The sequence below is a fragment of the Dendrobium catenatum genome, unplaced genomic scaffold, assembly GCF_001605985.2.
Source record: "Dendrobium catenatum unplaced genomic scaffold, ASM160598v2 fragScaff_scaffold_763, whole genome shotgun sequence".
In the NCBI taxonomy this organism is placed as follows: Eukaryota; Viridiplantae; Streptophyta; class Magnoliopsida; order Asparagales; family Orchidaceae; genus Dendrobium; species Dendrobium catenatum.
The window spans coordinates 502,430-526,124 of NW_021319225.1; the positions used below are offsets into that span (position 1 = coordinate 502,430).

At 33.7% G+C, this 23,695-nt stretch overlaps 1 protein-coding gene across 1 annotated transcript in view; it reads right to left on the minus strand.

Annotated features, from left to right (window-relative positions):
* LOC110100354 (protein NBR1 homolog) overlaps window positions 1-23,695 on the minus strand; it is a 29,769-nt gene continuing 6,074 nt past the window's right edge. The window contains exons 2-7 of the mRNA XM_020827804.2: window positions 2,017-3,215; window positions 1,767-1,887; window positions 1,431-1,676; window positions 1,176-1,325; window positions 390-816; window positions 1-322 (exon numbers count right to left, since the gene is read on the minus strand). Of these exons, the coding sequence (XP_020683463.1) occupies window positions 418-816; window positions 1,176-1,325; window positions 1,431-1,676; window positions 1,767-1,887; window positions 2,017-3,215 (2,115 nt within the window). The 3' untranslated portion in view covers window positions 1-322; window positions 390-417. The remainder of the gene's footprint in view (window positions 323-389; window positions 817-1,175; window positions 1,326-1,430; window positions 1,677-1,766; window positions 1,888-2,016; window positions 3,216-23,695) is intronic.

A 23,695-nucleotide genomic window follows, 5' to 3' on the forward strand; every position in this document is an offset into this window, starting at 1 on the left:
AATCAAAGCCAAAGTAGTTGAATAAAACAAGAAAAATAACTGTTACAAAAGGTGAAAGAAGATACAGCAGCAACGAAACATCATGCAAATCCTCCCCTTTGTAAACTTGGACTTTAGTTGAACAGTAAAACCAAAATGTAAGTGTTCGAAATTATATATAGCTATAGCAGAACAGTAAAACCAAAGCGTAAATTGCATCCTTATTTGTCATAAATAAACATATAAGAAATCCACTTTCAACTTATATATAAGCTATAATTATTCATCTTTCTCTCCGGTAATAAGAGCCTTGAAATTCGATTGAGGCTTCCTGTTCAGCTCTCTATCATCCAAAGAAGCCAGTCAATATCAGAAGAACATAGAAAAGCAAGAGTTGAATAAAAAATTACCATTCCGGAAGTATTGGAGAAGTGGATCTCATTCAATAAAGGCACAGAGATCCTCCAGCGACTGCTCCAGGTCATACTGATTCTGCCTCAGGATCTCCTTATTCAAATCAATCTGCTTGAAGCCCATCTCCTCTAGCTCTCTTAGTAAGGTTTGCTCCACCATGTCCTCTTTGGCGAGAGCATCAGATGGAGTATCAATTAGAGGATGATAACTAGCAGGTGGTAAAGATTTTGAAATATCAATATAAGGATTTGAAATTTGAGATGCAGCTGGCAGAACTGGCTTAAACATTTTCACTGATAAATTGTTTGAATCCAAGGGCTCGGGTTCGCCGACATCCACGACGACTTTATTGTTCTGCTGACTGCTTTTAGTGGGCAAATTCATGTTGAGAAAAGCAGAAGCCCGTTGGTGATGATCGTCAACCTGTGTTAATACAATTGCATGCAATTGTCAAGTGGATATATAATCATGGGCGGACCCCCCATATGTGTTGAGGCGGGGGGCGGAGGCAAATGCCCACTCACAAAAAAAAAAAAATTGAGGGGATATTTTGAAATATTTTGGGTATTTTGGATATTTTGCCCCCTCTTAAAAAAATTGTCCCCCTAATTTTATCAATCTTTCGCGTCCTTGCTCATCCCCCACAAAAATTTTTTTTTTTATCCATTCTGAAAAATGAAGCTTGATCCGATCATGTATATAATCTGCTAAACTTTAAAATAGAAAGATCTAGATTTTTGTCACAGGATAGGAAAATGGAAAGGGAAAGTTTTGTATAAGACCTGGATAATGACCCAAACCTCCTGCCCAAACTTTTGCCCAAAAGGGGATAACATCTGCCAGTATGACATGTATCGACCTGGTACTGATGGTGAAAAAAAATCAACTGCAATGTCAAGTTCCTCATCCACTGGCAATCCTGTCTCAGGAATCTGCATATGTTAGAATTAATATCAATAATTCATCAAAAGCAAATTTTAGTAAACATAAAAGAAACGCTAAATTGAATCAGTTCAACTAAAGTATGAATGCTCAACCTTCAATATGGCTGAGTCATGGCCCCCTAAGTAGTCTCCTCTAAGCCTTACAAGTTGTGTTCCAAATGGCCAGGAAATTGTGCCATTGTTGCGCATCTTCCATATTTTCGTAAAGCGAGAACAAGGGCCGATCACAGTTCCATCCCATACAGTTACATCTCTGATGAAGCAACTATCAAGTTTTGGTATGGGCGCCTTCATCCAATTAGGGGAAGCAAGTGTTGAAGGAAGTTGGCTACCATACTGCTGGAATAAGAAGAAATACTGCAGTCACACAGAGTGCCAAATAGTTGTGTAAAATTGATAAATCATGAGCGTGCAAATTAATCATCTTACAAGCTTGTGTTGGTCTTTCACCGCTTTAGGGAATTGGAAATCAGACCAATCGATTCTCATGTACTCAGTCTCACTGCCCATATCTCGGAAACAAGTACTGCATAAATCATAATTTTCAAACCTGAAGAGGGAAAAAAAAAAAGCATAGTGAGCCAAGCTGTGCAGACAAGAGGAAAAAGTAGATTGACAGCAGAAATATAGCAAAAGAATGACAATAATAAAAGCGGATGTAAGATAAGCAGCTACTTACACAGTAGACTTGTATCTTGGCCCCACAATAGGGTGCATCCCACATCCATCACATATGATACCCCTGTGGAAAGGACGTGGCATGCTATCAAGAGAGCTAGATGACCTTTCACAAGGGTGCAGCATTGGAGAATGGAGAGGAAATGCAGTTGAAGAAGCAAATGTCCTGTTTCCTATGGCATCAACATGAGAAGTGGAACCATCTTGTTGTTTGAAAGAGAAAATTGAATCAAAAGGACGTCCAGTAGTAGTATCACAGGGAAGCATATTGGCTCTGGAATTTCCATGCAAAACGTTTGGAGCAATGTTGGGGTTTAGCTTGTCAAAACTTTCCATGAAATTATTATCAACCAGAGTAGTAGTTGACAAAGAAGGAAGCTTAGCAGCAGCAGCCATGGGTTTCCCATCACGAAAAACATCACATACTTCCTTTTGTTCCTTGCTTATATTCTGATCAAAAATTACAGGAGCATAGGTTATGCATCGCAAACATTGCTTTGAGTGGTCAATTTCATCCGTCTTTTGAATATTTTCTGGAATTGGACTAACAAAGTTAGTCTGAGGCTTGTGATTTGAAACTGTTGGTTCATTACCAGTATTAGAGTATACTAGACCAGGAGTTCCACAAGAGATGCCCACTGGGTTGCCAGTAGACTTGTGAGAAGATTGGGAGACTTTTGTTAGTTGCTTCTTGGATAAGAGTGTCAAAAGTTCACTAAGCATAGGTGTGGTTGATGCAGTTTGTATCACCTCATGAAAAATATTTGCAAGGGCTCGAAGAATTGGCTCAGGATCCGACTTCGGAGAGCTTTCAACAGTAGGATTCAGTCCAGTTGCAAGTTGAGAAAACCTGTCACAAGCTGAAATTGCTTTATCAGATCCAGTATCAGAATTTGAATCAGAATTTTTCACCGGACTTTTTCCTGAATAAGAACCATTGGTTGAATACGATTTTATCTGAACATTTATCCTTAGAGGGTTTAAACTCTGATAAAGAACAGCGTCACACAATTCATCATCATTTTCTAGAGCCACCACATCACCATCTTCATCAGTATAGGTAAGTTCAAGAACTGCATCAGGACTAAACTTGAAGAGACTTGATATTTTAGCTCTCAGTTTTGTCATGTCATATTCAAATAACATATATTGTTGACGCATGTGGGCATTGAATCGCCTGAGATTATCACCATGGTTTACCTGGCAGTGAAAAGAAGTAGCTTAAAAAGTTGCAGCCAAAAGTCACGGATCTCATAAAATAATAAGATGCAACATACGGTTAAGGTTATAGATTCCAAGAGAACGGTATCCCTTCAAAAAGCTAGCAAGTGAAACCACATTTAGTATGTTGACGTCTATCAAAGAGGGCGGTTGCCCATTAAACAAGGATTACTTTTAATTTGAAAGCCAAATTCAAGGGGAAAAGAAGCGGCAAAGTTAGTATTTGAATGCTAAGGCATCTGAAAGATGTTAGATTGTTTATTTTATATACCTCATAGTAACACCAAAAAAAAAAAAATTAGTTTTTACACATCCATCTTAATATTTTAATGTGCTCAACTTATCCATCAATAACATTTTTTTTTATCGATCAATAACTTCTTTCCTAACAAACGCTCTCAAGCAAGAAAGCCGGTTCAGTTGTAATTTTATAACCTTTAAATCTCGATAACAATATTCCTTTATCAGTTCCAAAGGCACTTTTTTATTTTAATAATTCAATCTTAACTCTTAAAATTACATTTATCATAATTTCATCTATATTCCAATTCTTCTACATGATAGATTTAAGATATACCTAAACCTATTATACCTCGATTTACTTTTATCTTCTAGTAACATTGAAATTACATATTATATATTTTATACTAATCATAAGCTTTGTATATTTTATACATTTTCAAGCAAAAGAAGCTCAATTAGAAGAATACAGATCACTCTGTCACACCAAGTTTCTATGACGACAGCTTGAGTCGCTCTGGAGATAACAAGTCATGAAAAAAGAGAATAGGAAGACAACTATAAGAGGAGAAGGGCTTCTTTGTATAAGCAATTGTATTTCACCTTGAGTGCTTCTTTTCATAAAAAGAGATCCTTAATCATTGGATTGAAGGAGACATGGTTTAAAATTAAGCAATATGAGGCTCGCCTTTGCGCAATTCCAATAAAAAACGCCTCGATGCTTACGCCTCGAGTTTTTTTTATGAGGCTTGCGCCTCAACTTGGTTGAGGCCCGCCTCGCCTCACTGGCATGAGGCTTACGCCCCACGCAATATATATTAAAACATACATAAATCTTGAAGTAAATGCCCGACATTGGACTCTATAGGAGGGGAGGAAGGGGAGAGAGCAGTTCATCATAATGATGATTTAAATGAAGAACTCCTTAGTGATGACAGTGCTGATGAGTTATGAGTTCTTATGTGATATGTCAGTGCTATTTATTTTTGGAAATTGGAATTATATGTTAATGAAAAGAATACTGGGATTTGGGAAAGATATAATTTTGAGTTGAACTATATTTTATGTTGTCTTATTATTGGGATATTTTGATTTCACTTTATATCTTATGTTTTTTTATGTTTTATATTATTCACTCATTAGCATATAAAAAATTTAGCATTTTATGTTTACGCAATCTTTTGATTTTGAGGCTTACGCCTCAAAACGCCTTGAGGCTTACGCCTCGCCTCACGAATGAAAAACGCCTCAATACCCGATAACGCAATTTTAAACATTGGAAGGAGAACGAACATTCATGAAAAGATCCAAGATTCTCTCATCCTTACAGACTTGGTTAAATTAAATTCAAATTCAAGCATAACCAATATGAAACGAAATTTTATAAAACATAGAAATACATGAAGGCGTCCACTTAGTCCAAGCAAAGTTAGATAAGAATTCGTGTCAGGAAACAGTGCATTTTTTATTATTTAACTTATTACTTATCTAACAGAAATCTCTCCCTAAATAGAACCATATAATCTCTAAAAAAAATATACATTGGCTACCTTACTTTGAATATAATTTATAATCTCCCAAATTTCCCTATATATAGGGCTGTTTGCTGCTGTTTTAGAAGGTTTTTTTGGAGATGAATATTTGGAATATATAACCTACGGGTTATCTAGCTTGGGAGCTATCTTCCTCTACCCTACTTCTAATTCGTCTTAGACTTCTACCTACTTCTTCTCTCCAAGGTTTCCACTCCACATGTATCCTTCTGCTTAAGCTTTTATAAGTTGTAGCGTGTCTTTGTTTTTAATAATATTGTTATCTTGTTTATGTTTGTCTATGTTTTAAGGAAGAAAGTTGTCTCTTAATTTGCAATCTTAGCGTTATATTTATCTATGTTGTAAGAAAGAAAGATTTGTATCTTTGCACTATTTCCTATCGCATCAGCACATCACAATGATTAGAAGACCACAACAATTAGTTTTATTTTGGATTTGTATTAAATTCCTTTCTTGAAAATTTTCCTTATTAGAGAGTCCCTCTAAATATCATTATTTATTTACACTTTTCTTATTAATAGAGGTCCCCTCAATATAATAAGGTTAAGGTTGGGTGCACAAGATTTTCAAGATTAAATAGTTAAAGCAAGTTGCTTAATCCTCTCCCACCCTTCTAATTGTCCTTTATTTTAAGTCTAGACCAATCTCTTCCTCTCTCCCCCTCGGTTTCTCTCTACTAAATTGATTCCTCTCTCCCCTTCTTGGTTTCTCCCTCCTAAATTGATTCCTCCATTCTCCGTATGTATCAAGGAACTATAAAGAATCATATGTTTCCAAATCCGCATTACTAGTATCTAAAAAGATCCATTTAACATTCTTTCTTCTATTCAATTTCTGCCCCAATTTTTCATGCAAATAATATCCTATTACATGGACTTCTAAGTCTGCTACCTTGGATTCTATGTATTCACCCATGTTTTTCCATTTCCATTAAAAATTTCTAATATTTCATTTCTTCTCTCAATTCTTGAAAACTCAATTATTTTAATGCATAACATTATTTTTGCAAAAATATAAATCATACAATTCAAGTTCTACTATAATAATACCTCCCTCAACTCAGACCAAATTCTCAATTTCCTTTTTGTTTCCTCTAAATCCCTTATTTTTTCCTTCTTATATACCTTCATAAAATCCTCCCTAATTAAAATCCTAGTCCAAATATTTCAAAACTCATAATTAAACCAAAGTAATTTCTAAACCACCCTCATACACGGCTAATCCTCGTGCAGGAATATGTCCCCCTTCTTCAATTCCTTCCTACTTAAACCTCATCCCCTTCCCCACCTAATTTTGGAACTAACAATAGAAACATTTCCTAAAACAGACAACATACTCTCCATATTACTCCCAAATCCTAAAATAATCCCACCATAACCTAATCTACTAATCCACAATGAGTATACTATGACATCATATTACATAGGCAATCAAAACATAATCTATGGTGATCATAATGTTGTGCATTATCACTACAACAAGTATCTGAAATATTCATATTATTCATGTATCTATCATAAGACCTGCATCACTACTCTTCAGTTGAAGATATGAATGGGACATATGTGGCATTTATTAACTATCATCATTATACATATCATACCATCATGCAAGCTATTATGGATCGCATCATATTCCATTTGATCCCAATAGCAAAAATTAAGTTGAGCAATTGCCACCTAAATCTTTTTATCCATCTTATTATTATACATATGATTCCCACACTTTGAATAAACACCTCCAAGTTCAACATTTGGTTCGACTTATTCTAACCCGAATTGAAAAAGATAAATGTTTGAACTTTTTATATTTTGAACTCTTTTGCATGCTTTTGGAAGTGATATGTGTGTATGGAAAAGGTCTGCATCAGCTTTGGAGTGGGTTCCAAGGGTTTGAATGCATATTGAAAAAATCTAGAAAATTTCCCTTGGAGCGCCTAGGGTGTTATCTCGTATAACGCCGCAATGTTGTGGGCTATGGCGCCTAGGTACTTAAAAGTGGCGCCTCGACATTGTGCTCTTGGATTTTAAAAAAATGAACTAGCGTCGTAGCATTAGACCATTATTAGCATTTTTCTATATTTTAAATTCCACTATTCCATTCATTTAAACATTTAAGCAGTCGACATTGGAGAGAGGAGGGGGTTTTTGAGGGAAAAGAAGGGATTTTGAGCCGCTTCGGGTAGTTTTTAGCTATCGGCCTAATTCAAAAAGTTATCTAGATTGAGGTAGGTGACATTATGATTATCTCAATATGATATTTTTCTGAATTTTCTGATTAAATTAATATTTTCATTACCAAAATACAAGAATAATAATTTTTCATTGGTGAAATTTTTACTGCATAACTTTTTATATATTATATAGATTAAGATTATGAACATTTTGAATCTTTTCTAAAAAAAATTATACAGGGAGTTTTGGAATTTACTTGATTTTTATTGTAGAAAATAATCTAGACTTTGAAAAATATGTTGTAGTAAGATTAAAGTCTTAAAATGATATTTTATATAATCTTTAGAGATAGGAGTAGTAAGGATTTAGTTCAAGTGAAGTGTATTAAAGATGAAGATCAAAAAATACTTTTCTTAGAAGATGATATTCAAGAAAGATGGATGAGATATTTTGCTAAACTTTTTAATGAAGATTGTGAAAATAAGATTGACTATAGTGACCTTAGCACCCTAGATGAAAATAAAGATTTATATTTTTATCGGCGTATTAGTAAAATTGAAGTTAGAGAGGCTTTAAAGAAAATGAAGGGTGGAAAAGCTGTTGGACCTGATGATATTCCAATAGAGGTGTGGAAATGCTTAGGAGATGAAGGAATTTCATGGCTTACTAAACTTTTTAATACTATTTTGAAGACTAAGAAGATGCCAGATGAGTGGAGAATGAGTGTGTTAATTCCTATTTTTAAGAATAAAGGTGATGTACAAGATTGTGCGAATTATAGAGGTATTAAGTTAATGTGTCATACTTTAAAACTATGGGAGCGAGTTTTGGAGCATAGGTTGCGGCGTGATACTAATGTTTCTCAAAATCAATTTGGATTCATGCCGGGTAGGTCGACTATGGAAGCCATACATTTATTAAGAGGTTTGATGGAGAAATATAGAGAAAATAAAGAGGATCTACATATGATATTTATTGATTTAGAAAAAGCATATGATAAAGTTCCAAGAGAAGTGCTATGGAGAGTTCTTGAAAAGAAAGGAGTCAATAATGCTTATATTCAAATCATTAAAGATATGTATGCAGGAGCTATTACATGTGTTCAAACACAAGGTGGTTTGACCAAGTATTTCCCTATTTCGGTTGGGTTACATCAAGGATCAGCCTTAAGCCCATATCTTTTTACTTTAGTCATGGATGTTCTCACTAGACATTTGCAAGAGGATGTACCTTGGTGTATGCTTTTTGCTGATGATATTCTTCTTGTTGATAAGACTAGAGAGGGAATTGAAGGTAAACTTGAATTATAGAGGTCAACCTTAGAGTCTAAAGATTTTCGATTGAGTAGATCTAAAACGGAATATATGGAGTGTAATTTTAGCAGTAATAGTCCTAGTGAGGGGATTGTGACTTTGGGCGATCAAGTCATTAATAAGAGTACACATTTTAGATATCTTGGATCTATTGTTCAGAGTGATGGTGAAATAGATGAGGATAATATCAGCAGAATTCAAGTTAGATGGTTAAAGTGGAGGAATGCATCGGGCTTGTTATGTGATAGAAATATACCCCTCAAACTTAAGAAAAAATTCTATAAGATGGTAGTGAGGCCTGCAATGCTTTATGGTGCCGAATGTTGGCCATTAAAAGAGAAGCATAATACTAAGTTAAGTGTGACAGAGATGAGGACGCTCGAGTGGATGAGTGGCTTTACCCTTAGAGATAGGATACGAAATGAGCATATACGTGAAAAGGTTGGAGTAGCTCCAGTAGAAGATAAGATTAGAGAAAGTCGCCTTAGATGGTTTGGTCACATAAAACGGCGGCCTTGCGATGACCCGGTTAGGAGAGTAGAGGTATTAGATTTGACTTATGTTAAGAAAGGTAGGGGTAGACCTAAAAAGACTTGGTTAGAAAATATTAGGAATGACCTTTCTTTATTAGATTTAAACGAGAATTTGATTTTTAATAGGACACAATGGAGAAAAAGGATTCATGTAGCCGACCCCACGTAGTGGGATAAAGGCTTGATGTTGTTGTTGTTGTTGTTGTAGGAATTTCCATTGTCTACCGTTATAAAATATTGTGAAATTTTGATATGAGCTCAATTATATTATAGTGTGATAAAATATATTTTTAAGTGATCCAGTTATTTGCTTTGATGGTTGAATTTAGAAGTTTTGGGAAATGTAATTGTAAAAGAAGCAAGATATTCTGTTGTCTATACGACATGTTCTGGTGGCTAGAAAATCATGTTCTAATGCCTACGAGTATGTTCTGGTGGCAAAATGTCATGTTCTAGTGCCTAAGGGCATGTTTTCATATTATAAGCACAAAGAGAGAGATAAGGGGCTAGAATTCTTTGAGATTCTGTCTGGAACTGGTGAAATCTATTATGTCATATGAATTTCAATTTATTTGACTACTCAATATACTATTTGAATTTTAGAAAACAACTATATTCTTATTACTTTGCTTATCACAGTGATTTATTATACTGTGTTTAGTATTCGAGAAATTTGCTTAATAAATGAAATATTTAAAAATTTAGATCAATATTTACGTCATGTGAAGTTGTTTTAGCTCACTGTAGTCTTCATTCTATTTTTAGGGTTTGAGAAAGGGAATAATTTTTCCTTTAAATACTGTGGTTTGATGTTATCCTCCACTAATTCATGTAATTCATTGATTCATAGTTATAAGAAATTATAAATATGGTGACGGGTAAGGAGTGACGACTTTGTTTACTGAGCCAACGAATATAACTAACTTATTACTAGAAAAATACTGCTTTGCCAAGACTCCTTGTTTAGTGTGATTACTAAATTGCAGTTATTGTATGACTTTATTATTACTACACCGATTTACTATCACTGTAGGAATATACTGTTACCAATATGGTACTGCTCTACTATTACTGTCACCGACGATACTGTTATTAAATCGCTGATTTTGATACTGATTCATTGATATTATTACAGTTACTGATCCACTGTTGCCAATTATGGGATATACTGAACTGGCGATTATGATTTCGATGGTCTTTATCGAGGCTTTAGTTCCACTATTTATATGATTTCTTTACTTATTAAATAATATTACTATGGTGACTGTTTTATTAATTTGACAACCATACTGATGTCCTAATTTTCATACTGAATTATTTTACTGGCTTCCATACCGTACTATTTTAATATCTACAAATTTATCTGCTATTGCACATGAGTTTTACTACTTTTGCAATGATTTATGATCATTGGTTCTCACTATTACAAATTGACAGATGACATGCATACTATCTTTTTATCATGCTTTGAGTTCAGTTGTACGATTTGGTGACCTGCTGAGCTTTCTAGCTCATTATATATAGTTTCAATCATTTCAGGTCAGGGCAGAAGATCAGGAGTGTGAGAATAGTCAAGATTATCCAGCTTTACTGTTGTTTTATTTCTTCATTCTTGTAGTTTTCTTTTATACTCATGACTGGATGATGTTTTGTACTTATATAATTCCTGAGTATTGAATATGATTTTGGAAGCAATGATAATATAGATCTATATTGATGTTATGAATTTTAAAAATGTTAATGGTAGTTTTCATTGATAAAAAAATTAGATAGCTTTGATGTTATGATTATAAAAGATAAAAAAGAATAATTTTTTTTCGAATTAGATATTGGGGCATGATATAGCACTAAGCCATTATGTACATTTTTATATATTTTAAATTTCACTATTTTATTCATTTAAATATTTGGGCAATCAACGTTGGAGAGAGTAGAGAGCCTTTTAGAGGAAAAAAAAAAAGAATTTTGAGCATCTTTGGGTCATTTTTAGCCATCGGATCAATTCAGAAAGTTATCCGGATCGAGACAGGTCACATTATGTTTATCTCAATTATAAAAATACAATTTTTTTTAATTTTTTTATTAAATTTTTATTTTCATTACCCAAAAATAAGAATAACTTTGCACTGGTAAAATTATTACTAAACTTTTTAGATGTTATAGAGATTGAGATTATAAATATTTTAAATCTTTTTAAAAAAATTTATACTAGAAGTTTTAGAATTTACTCCGCTTTTATTGAATAGAAAATAATCTATACTTTGAAAAAATAATGTAATACAATTAAAGTCTAAAAATGATATTTTATACAATCTATAATAATTTGATTATGCTTTTAAACCATAAATTTTTACTGAACAATAAGAATTTATATTGCTTACCATTATGAAAAACTGTACAATTCTGATATAAGCTCAATTATACTACACCGTGATGAATAAATGTTTATGTGATTGAGTTATGCATTTTATTGGTTGAATTGATAAGTTATGCGAGATGTTATTCTAAAAGAAACAAGATATTCTAGTGCCTATACAACATATTATGGTGGCTAAAAAGTCATTTCTGATGCCAACGGGCATGTTCTTGTGGCAAAATGTTATATTCTAGCACGTATGGGTATGCTTTAGTACTATAAGTACAAAGAGAGTCATAAAGAGCCAGAATTCTTTGAGATTCTATCTGAGACAAGAAAAATATGTTATGTTATGTGATATAAATTTCAATTTATTTGACTGCTCAGTATATTATTTGAATTTTGGATAACTTCGATATTCTTATTACTTTGCTCAGCACAGTGATATGAATTTGAGGCAAAGGGGATGACTTGAGTTGATTAAAGACTACGATATGATTATTTAGTATCAGTCTGATAAGGCTAATGCAGTAACAAATGCTCTGAGCAAAAGTCTTCTGAATTTTCACGTATTCAATTTACTTGTCATGAATCCCTAATACGAGATATAGAGAGATTATAGTTAGAGGTGATTTCTTCTGCTGATTAGGATTTTAGTATATTAGCTCAGATGATTATTCAGTCTTCTTTGTAAGAAAGAACTCAAGATCTCAGAAGTTCGATACAAAATATCTGAAATTGATTGATTTGATTAAAGCTGGTAACTAAACTACAAGTGTTTGATTCTAGTACTATCTTTTGTAAGGGCAGGTTGTGGATTACTCATTCAGGAGATTTGAGACATGAGATTCTAAATGAGGCTTATTATTCAGTATATAATATTCATCTAGGAAGCAGTAAAATATATAATGATTTGAAAGATATGTTTTGATGGCTTTTGAATAAAAAAAGATGTAACATATTTTATTTCAAAATATGAAGTCTATCAATTAGTGAAGGAAAAAAATCAACGACTGAGAGGTTTTTAAAATCCATTGCCCATTCTAGAGTAGACATGGGAAGAGGTGATTATGGATTTTGCTTTGGATTTTCCCAGTTCAAGATAGGGATATGTTGTTTGGGTTGTAATTGATCATATGATAGTTGGATATGTTGTTTGGGTTGTAATTGATCATATGATAGTCTGCTCATTTCATTCTGATCTGATAGTCAGATTCGATAGACAACTTGGCACAAATACATGTGCGTGAGATTATCAAATTTCATAGAATATCTAAGGTAATAATCTCTGAAAGAGATGACAGGTTTAACTCTAGACTAAGAGGGTATTCAACAAGGTTTGGGTATAAAATTATATTTCAGTACGACATTTCATCCTCAAAGTAATAAATAGTCTAAAAGGACTATACAGGTACTGAGATCTATTCAGGCTATGATTTGAATTTTGGTGGCAGCTGGGAGAATCACATTCCTCTGACTAAATTTGCTTACAATAACAAATTTCAGTCAAGCATAGGTATGACTTCATATGAAGCTCTATCCCAATTTATCTGTGAACTGCAATTTGAATTTTAAAAATGTTGAGAATGACATTTTTTTGAGAGAAGAGCTGTAACACCTCTAGATTCAGTATTAGATTATGCTTTTAAACCATTAATTTGTATTTGATAAGAATTTATATTGCCTACCATTATGAAAAACTATACAATTCTGATATAAGCTAATTATGCTAGTTAGTGATGAATATATGTTTATGTGATTGAGTTATGAATTTTATTGGTTGAATTGAAAAGTTTTGCGAAATGTTATTGTAAAAGAAGCAAGATATTCTAGCGTTTATACAACATATTCTGGTGGCTAAAAGTCATGTTATGATGCCTACAGACATATTCTTGTGGCACAATGTTATATTCTAGTGCCTATGAATATGTTTTGGTACTATAAATATAAAGGGAGTCATAAGGGGCTAGAAATTCTTTGAAATTGTCTGGGACAGGAGAAATCTATTATGTTATGTGATATGAATTTCAATTTATTTGACTGCTCAGTATATTATTTAAATTTTGGATAACTGCTATGTTCTTATTACTTTACTCAGCACAGTGATTTATTATACTATATTTAAATATTATAAAAATTTATTTAAAAAAAGAAATATTTAAAAATTTTGATTAGTATTTGTAGCCAGTTGAATTGTTTTAACTCACTGTGGTTTACATTTTATTTTCAAAGCCTAGAAAAAGAATGGCAATCCTTCCAAAACTGAAAGGAAGCCTTATTAAAGTAAAATTAAGAAAAAGAAATATATTTGAAAGATATGAAATTTCATAAGGAACAAAAGATCCTCTACTCCTCATTTTAAACCAATTGGGGTGGAGGGGATACCAAAAATTAAACAACCCAAAAGATTGATTAGTATCCCAGAGTTCCTGATTAAGTAAAAAATAAGATATAGAGCGATTCTTAAAATTCCAAATTATATCCCCCTCTTTCAAATACACTCTAGTGCTTAATTTATACCTAAAAATACAATAACCATAATAACTAATAAAAGAAGAAATCATAAAATAAAAACAATGAACTTCATGCTTTGAAGACCACTGTTTCTTCACTTCCAATGCCTTGATCGTAGATGCTTGATTAACATTGATTATGAGAGTATCCCAATAATCATCATATGTTGTGATGCTATTGTTGCTTACCAGCGAGTTGATATATTCATCTATGAGCTATCTGATGTTGAGTGTGTATTCGTTGTCACAAGGGGACCTATTATACTTGCAGAGGATATACCATTATTGTTTGTAGATTAACTTGACTGAATGCTGCAAGTTATTTCAACTCCATTATTCCTCTTCTATGCGCATTTAAGATGCTTTTATTGATGTATTTTCTTGGAGTTGAATCGTTGTTAGTAATAAGGACACTACTGCATTTCTTCGTGCTCACTCACTTTACAATTTTGTTTCTTGTGTGTGAGTAATGGCGAACATTATAAGTTATTCATCCTCCTTGTAGCATGCATGGTGGACTTGTATCATTGATGTTTACTTGTAATCAACATCACATATTTGCATCATTTGTTCACTCCCTATTGGTCTTTATTCATGATTGAGATGTTCCACATTGTTGCTTACAATGAAATTTGAGTAGGTCCCCTATTGTCCAAATCAGACTCAAGCCTGAGTTCTTTCAAGTCCAGTTCAAATCAAGTTCATAAGCTCAATGTGCAAGCTCAGTTCTATGTCCCCTGTAATCCAACTCAAGTTTTCTCTTGAGTTCAAATTATGTTCACTTTTTGTTCAAATTTAGTTCAAGTTCGAACTTATTTTATTTGATTCAAGTCTTGATTAATCATTTGAGTTATGTTCAAAGGGACCCTTCTTGGAAGTACAGTGTACAGGTTGACGTAGGCGGCGACGAGAAGACATATGTGTATTTGAAATGCAATTTTTGTGATGAAACATGATTGGATTTTAGATGTTCTTTCTTATTTGTACTTTGGGAGTTTTGACTTTTGATAGACTTCAAGTTGTGATTTTGTATTTTGAATTATGCTATGAAATGCATATATTGCATTTATTTTATTGTTTTCCACTAAGTTCATTTCTCATTTAGATATTTTTATTGTATCATAAACTCTTAGTGTTATTTACCTGTTAGAATACTTAAATTCCTATTTACACAATTATTCGTCCATGAGGCTTGAGCCTCGCACTGCCCGAGGCTTACGCCTCACCTCACGGACGAAAAGTGCCTTGAGGCTTATTTACGCAATTTTAAACCTTAATTCCCACCACACGCAATAAAGGCGTTTATGAAGTTTTTGACAGTACATGCTTTAAAAAAGTAGTTTGCTTTCCACCTGCTCGGGCGAACTTATAAGTACCCCCGCCTCGCCGTAGGCGCCGCACCGGGGTCCCATCCCACCACAAGCAATAAAGGCATGTATAGGCGATTTTCTGGTGCGCCACGATTTCAAAATGGGGCTTTTAGGTGATTACTCGCCTCATCGTAGGTGTCGCACCGGTCCCATACCACCACGCGCAATAAAGGCGTACACAGGCAGTTTTCCGGTGCACCGCGAACTCCGAAGGCAAGAATCTAAGTTTTAGAGAATACATACCTTCACGGGTTTGTTGCACGTGGATCGAGGTAATAGGGTTTCATTTTTCTTCTTTTTTTTTTTGAAAATTCATTAAAAAAGATAAATTATAATAAGATTTAATTATAACTAATTATAACTATTATTATTTAATTACGATTAAAAATATTTAATATATAATTAATTTGACTAATTATATGTAATTACCAATAATTATTAATTAATTAATAAAATAAAATAATCATTCATAATTAAACTAAATTAATTATAAATGATTAAGATTATTATTAATTAATTATAATTAAAGTAATTAACATATAATTAATTAATTATATTTAAATATAATTAATAATAATTAATAATATTTATGATGATTAATTATAATCAAATTAAGTTAATTCTAACTAATATTATTTTTAATTAATTTAAATTATTATAATTAAAATAATTAATAATAATCCCTCCCCCATTATTCTCTCTAATTTTGACATTTACGGGATTTGGCCGAAATAGCGCGTGAAAGGGAGGGAGTTTTTTTCACAGGAAGCATGCTCCAAGTTGCTGCTTCCGATCAAAATGGCGTAACCTCCAATCGAAAGGAAGGGAAATCGTCGGAGGAGAGGTTAGGGGCACCGATCCTCTCTCTCTCTCTCTCTCTCTCTCTCTCTCTCTCTCTCGGCTTGGGTGAGAAGCCGGATAGGGGTTGAGGTAGTGGAGTTCGGAGCTATGGTGAGGTCGACTGCAGAGGTGTCAGGTAAGGAAGATGGGTGAGTCTCCCGGCAAGAGGAGGAGATTGCGAGTGAAGGTGGAGTTCGGTCGCTTGAATGGAAGGAGTCGGATGGGGGTTGCAAGAGGTGGAGTTCGGGTGGTTTCCTTGAGGGAGATCGAATGGAAGGGAGATGTGGAGCGGAAGCTTCTTGCGAGCAGGAGGAGGCTTGCGGGACTTTGAATGCGTGGAGGAATAGAGCGTCGAAAGAACATAGCTCTTCGGCTTCGTTTGCTCGGTATTTAATGATGGGATTTGGGTACGATTAAGGTCTTGCGCACGAATTCCGGGAAACGATGCAAACGGCGCCGATTTCTGCAGGACTTGCGGAGGATTCGACTGTGCAAGACATGTAGGATTTTTTTTCTCAACAGATTTGAACTCAAAGCAAGAACTTGTGAACATTGAATTTGAGTTGAGCAACATCAAGTAGAACTTGAATACATAAGACTTGAAATTGAACTTGAATTGGATATAATGAATAAAATTGAATGAACTAAACTTGAGTCATGTATAAGAGAACTCGAACTCGGGTTTGGACTAAGTGCAAAGGACTTTGAGTTGATTTGAAAAGCTTGAACATGCAACAAAATTTGCAGTTAATAGGGACTAGACATACAGGACTTGAACTGAATAACAAGGGACTCAAACAACGAACTACATAGGACCGGATATTAGATCAACGAATGTGCAACCATAATATAAGCATTAAAATGATAATTTGGATTATCAAAATAAAAGGTCCTTAGTTATTCAAACATCACTTTTCTTTCTCTAGTTGAGAAAATAGAAGACTTGTAACACTCAACATGGATCATCTACATGCAAACAATCATGTCTATCTGTTACAAACACAAGATCAAAATGCAGTTAAATGTATTGAGCCCTACAAGCAATTGGGGTCAAAATATATGAAGAAATTAGCAATGAGTGGAGTTCATCCAACAATCATCATTCACTTGCAAACACTAATGGGAAACAATGTGACTACAATGAATATCATAGTGTGTTCATCAACAAGACATAGAAGCTCATACACAGCTAATGTTACTTAGGTGGCTCTTATAAGTGATGATATCCAGTATGAGATGGGTATGAAGAATCCCTCGCAAATACTGATATGGAGACTCAACAAATACAAAAGTGTGTTCTCAATTAGTATGCAATGAATTGCTAATCAAGATGAATTTAAAAAATTTAGAACAAATACAATAACCTCTACACAGTCATTTTAAACTTGTGAACAAGTACAATGTACCCTTACAATTGACCACCGTGTAATATCCTGCAAATACACCAATTCGTTGCAAGAAAATACGGAAGGGCTTTAATAAATGAAGTGTCCTGTAATCAACATCGAGCCATGGATGAATGCATCTACATGCCTACAAATAGCAATAGCAGGTGTACAACAAATATTAAAAATTTGCAGCAAAGACATAAGGAATGCATGCAAATGACGATAGGAGGTATGCTGCATATACGATGAATTTCTTAGGCGTATGGATACTCATGCAAGATGTCATTTACAAGCTTAGATGAAAGCCTACAATGTGTATAGATACCAACAATTAAATGTAGAAGATTATTATGTGCGCACTACGACCTGCTTGTGGATGATAAAACACAGAATATAGAAAGGTCACAATAAGTGCTAGCTCCTACAAATCACCATAGGAAACTTATCATGCATATAACATGCCACCCATCAGCAAATGCAAAAATACTATGATAAATGCAAATACCTACAAGTACTTGTAAGGGACCCAATGTTTACAAGCACAACGCAAGAGAACTACGACAACACGATTCATTTGCAAGCAACAGTAGTAGATATACTACAAAGGCAAGGGATCCTTTATGAGCATGCAATATGCCATCCCCAGTAAAGATCAAAGACTTTGAGCAAAAATGTAAAAGAATTATGATAGATGCAAACATTTACAACCTAAAGCAGGAGATTCGTTAGTACAGTATAATCCACTTGCAAAAATAACAAGTAGTGCATGGCTAGTCTACTTGTACAAAACGGGTAGATAACCAGTACAACACTATGCCACCAGATCCGCAACATTCATGTGACCGAACCAAAAACGTTTACAAATATTTCAAAGTACCCCCCACACATGTATAGTAATATGTATATACATAGGTACACAAAAAGGGGTATGTAATCATACACCTGCATTGGCCCTGACGAACGTGTTATGGATACACACGTGACTTATAGGGATACTGCGCGGGTCAATAAATAAGCCCAAGTTCGAGCCCAATCCTCCTGTGCGGGTAGACAGGAGTCAACAAGGCTCGAATCCTTAAATAAATATGCGATCGTGATGTCGACCGAGATATTTATTTTAATGCATTCATATTAAGCTTCAAGACATCTAAAAAATAAAATTCATCAATAAAGACATAAAGCCTACGAAACTCGATCATCTGTCGATAACTCGACAAAGTTGACTAGATTCAATCAATAAAGAGAAATAACCCCTTTCATCCGGATGATGACCGTGTTAAATGCAAATCCCAACTGGAGGGATCCATTTCAAATAAGTCAAAATTCCACTCCAAGTACCCAAAATCTAAAAATCTTCAAAATTCCAAACTCCAAGATGTTTAAAATTAAAATAATCCATGAAAATACTTAAAACAAAACTCATCCACCCTCCACAATAGTTTGCCGAGGTGGACAAATTAAAATATACTTTAGCTCACATAAAGCTAATGTCTAATCGAAAATATCACTATAATCGATTCTCAAATAATCTCCTGCCAGTAAGGACGTGGTACGTGTCCTCTGACCGACAATTTTGCCGCAAAATGGCACCGCAGAATAAACGGTTATGACCTGAGGCCCTCTAAACCGAGTGGTTTTTCCGCCAAATGGCTCCACAAAATACTGATTATGACTAGAGCCAATACATTCCTTAGTGTCATCAAATCCTTGAGATATAAATCAATAGGATATGATCGATAGAGCACAAAATCCTCTGTTAGCTAAGGTGGATTCAAATTTATCCCCTTAGACAAACATCCACCCTTGGTCTACAAGGTACCCTTGGACGAAGCAACCCATGGCTGCCGATAAGGATCCTTCTGTCAAGTTTCTAACTAAGTAAACCAGGGATCACGACGGCCTGGGACAACGAAACCATGGAATCTTGATCGAGTCCGTCATTCATTCCCCCACCATTCGCTTTAAGTGCAAGGTGGTGAAATTCTATTTTAAATATCAAATCTTCAGATTTTCCAACATCCCAAACCCATACTGCTACTATATGCCGGATACTACATATCTATGAATACAATGTATTTGATTCACGACTAGCTTTAATCGAAAGTGCTCTCTCATGATCGGGAGGGGTAATTAACTATAGGGGCTTGCGCCTATAGGAAACCAAAACTCAGATCATAAAGTCCTCGCTAAATGAGGGCAAAATCTCTGGGTAGTGTCGTATCGACAAACTCATCCGCCTTCTAAAATTTATCCTGGAATTTAATTCCGTTAAAACTCCCCCGAACAGAAAAGAAAGCGGGCGGAGGCCGGGGCCAAATTTTTGGAGCCCACAATCTACTTTTGTACAAGGACATCTTAATGACATCTTCTGAGCTATTTAATGGATAGAAGATAGGATTAGATGATCCAACACTCGTCCAAAATAAACAAAAACTAGTAGATAAGAATCATAATACAACAATGACGGCAATGATAATTTTTTTCTTATTTCTATAATTATAGTTTTAGCAAGACAATTACTAATTTATTTATATTAAGTTTTATAAGTATCTGTACATTGATATAACATCATCTCTTATGTCATAATCCACAAGTAAATTTTAAGCATTTAACAGAATTGCATAAAGACAATCAATATAAAGAAAATAAATGTCATTTTCACCATGACAACAAGAATGCCTCAATCACTATTCTTATTAAAGTGTGATGAAGAAAAATGTATATTCCTATATACCCATTTTGTTCCAATGATAAGTTAATATAAGGCTCTCATAAGAGGCTCTTGGGACTAATTCTTAAATATGATTTCTAAGAAATTGAATTAGCAATTCATGCATGGCGATAATCCAAATTTATTTTTTTAAGTTTCATTAATATTTAGAGGTTTTTATTGTGATGAAAATGTTGAATGGTCTATTTCATCTCTAAGGTGTCATCTAGTCCTTATCCTTAAAGGCATTTCTCCTAAAATAATTTATTTAAGGGGACTACGTGTATCTCAATTCCTAGGTAACTTGGCAGTTCATGCATAGGTCCCTTTTTCATCTAAACTTATGTTGACAATTATAATGAATTCATCGTTTTCCAAAACATATATTTTAATTGAAACATGATATAATTCATCAAACGTGACATGTATAAATTTTCCCATAGCTAGTATTCTATTATTAAAAATTCTATAAATTTGTTATATCCTGGATAACCTAGAAATAAATCTTCATTAGATCAAAAGCCAAATTTCTTTTAAGTGGGCTCTTCTATTTTTAAGAATATAACACAAACATAAAAAAACATAGAAATGAAATATATTTGATTTCTTACCTTTACAAATAATGGATCTAACATTAAATCTAGTTATCAGTTATCACATAAAAAGCAGTGTTGATTGTTTTAGCATAAAAAGAACAACATAAAGTCTTTATCCCACCACGAGGGTCGGCTACATGAATCATTTTTCTCCATTGTGTTCTATTAAGAGTCAAATACTCATTTAAATCTAATAAAGAAATATCATTTCTAATATTGTTTAACCAATGCTAAACACTGTCGTTGCCACGTACAAAGCCTTGGATGAAAAAAATAGAGGGTTACATTACGTAGTTAACAACCAGCATAAAACTTATCAAATAATCATAACATGAATCCTTTAATACATTGTATTTTTTCTTCAGCCCAAAAATAATTTATTAAGCAGAACTCGCTAAGCATGGTCCTAACCATATCTAATAAAGCATTATTCTTACATTCTACATAAACATTATATTGAGGCGTCATAGTGGCTAAAAAATTATGTCTAACACTTTAATCATCACACAAGTTTTCAAACATTTCATTTGTAAACTCATGTTAGCGATCATTTCTTATGCAAGAAATCATTAGTTTTTACCTTTTTAATCTTTTTTAATCCATTTTACAAACTCAGTAAATTTTAACAAGGCAATCACTCTTACTTACAAAATATATAACTAAGAAACTAAAATAATATTACAAATCACATAACCATATGATTTTTCTCCTAAGGCTAATGGAATAAAATAAGACCATGTGCAATAATTCCAATGGTCTATAAGTATAAATATTTTTAGTTTTAAAAGAGGTTGTAGTCTGCTTTCCTGATTAACATAGATCACATATGTGATAAGTGGAAAATTCTAGTTTTGGTAAGCTAGTTAACAATTTATTTGAAGAAAGTTTTATAAATGTGTGTATTGGTATGACATAATCTCATATGTCATAACTATGAATCATCATATAAGTAAATTGAAAGCCATTTAATGAAAATTTTATAAAGACAATCAATATAAAGAAAAAAATTACTAGTTTTCCCATGATTGCAAGAAAAGTTGAACCATTATACTTAATCAAATAGTATGAAAAAGAAAAATGCATACCAAACTTTTTATCAATGCACTTTTTTGAACTAAGCTTGATAGTGTTAGAAAGAAAACTAAATTATTGTTGCATAATCTTTCGTTATTTGATACATAGAGAGAATCTAATTATGAAGTCATAAATAGATTATTTATACAAAAATGCATACAGAAAACCATGCACAAGCATGGCACATCTTTCGTTATTTGAAAGAAAACTAAATTATTGTTGCATAATCTTTCGTTATTTGATACATAGAGAGAATCTAATTATGAAATCATAAATAGATTATTTATACAAAAATGCCATGTCCAAACCAATACATACCACTCTAATCCCCATTGTCTCTATGCTAACACTAATGTTTATTGTATTTCATGTGGTTGAATGGGGCAAATGTCTAGGAACTATATATGTAGATTTGTTATTAGTTCATCTCAATTTGTTTGGATACCCAAACCCACTTAGGCATAAATGTTGAGCACAACCCCTCCACAAAGCATTTATTCATCCATGTGTGGATAGAGTCTGGGTTTTGCAACTAAATGATTGTTACTTTGTATATAATAAGAGATCGTACAAAATTTATTACATCGGAACAAAGGGATGACAGATTTGTGTCATTAGGAGACAACACTGAAAGTAAAATTATTGGACTCAACACAATATGTATAAGGGTTATATTGGTTAATGGTTTAAATTATAATCTCATTAGCATCCGCCAATTAACTCTAAGTTTAAATATTCCTTATTTATCATGCACTGTCTTTTCCGAATAGCAAAACTTTATTTAGTTCAAATAGTGCATCATTTTAACCCTCAATGAGATAGATCATCATTTATCTCATCTAATTCTTCTTCCGTTGAGTCATCCAAAGCTCTAAGACAAATGTTTGCCTCCTCATGATCAAATTTGGATGTGCTAGCTTCTTCACTGTCGGAATAAGCCCATGTAATTTTCATTTTTTTTTTTTTTTGTGAATTCTCTCTTTCTTGTCCTTGTTTGAACTGCAATCCTATTGAATGTGACCAAACTTCTTACGATAAAAACATATTTGTACATTGTCCTCTTTTTATATGCAAAACAAGATCCATCTTTATCTTTAATATATCTAGAAATCATCTTGGCTATGTATGCCATGCACATCTTTTAACTGATGGGTTGTATGATTATCAAAATATATGACCAACATAACTTGTGGGTATTATAGGGTTTGTTTACTCGGCCAACTCTTTTTACAAAAAAAAAAAAAAAAACCTTTATAAATATGAAGATATTTCTTCATCATTCTTCCAAGCCATCTAGCTTGTAATGCACTCTTTTCTTTATCACTTCCTAAGGGGTTGTTTGTTTGGCCGAAAAAGGAATGCAGTGTATTTAAAATACTTTGGAATTATTTGAATGAGTGTAAAATAAATGCGGGAAAATGATTTTTTTTAGCTTGAAGTAAAATGAATGCAAAGTTTAATGATAAGGTGGTTAGTGACGGTGGTAGCCGGCGACGACAATGGCAAGTGGTGGTTGGAACTGGCGATGGAAAGTGGAGGTCGGCAGTGGCTGCCAGAGGGGATATGACCGGAAGCAGTGTGATGGTGGTGGCAGTCGAGTGTGGTGGAGGCCAGTGGTGGTGGTGATTGACAGCGACAATCAGTGCTGGAGGTCATTGGCATTGGCGGCTGGAGTTTGTGGTGGCGATCGACAGCAATGGCAGCGACGACTCGCAGACAGTAGATGAAGTTCCAGTGTATTTGAAAATCGCCCAAATCAAAGGAATTTCAAATGCACAAAAAATGGACTAAAGGATAAA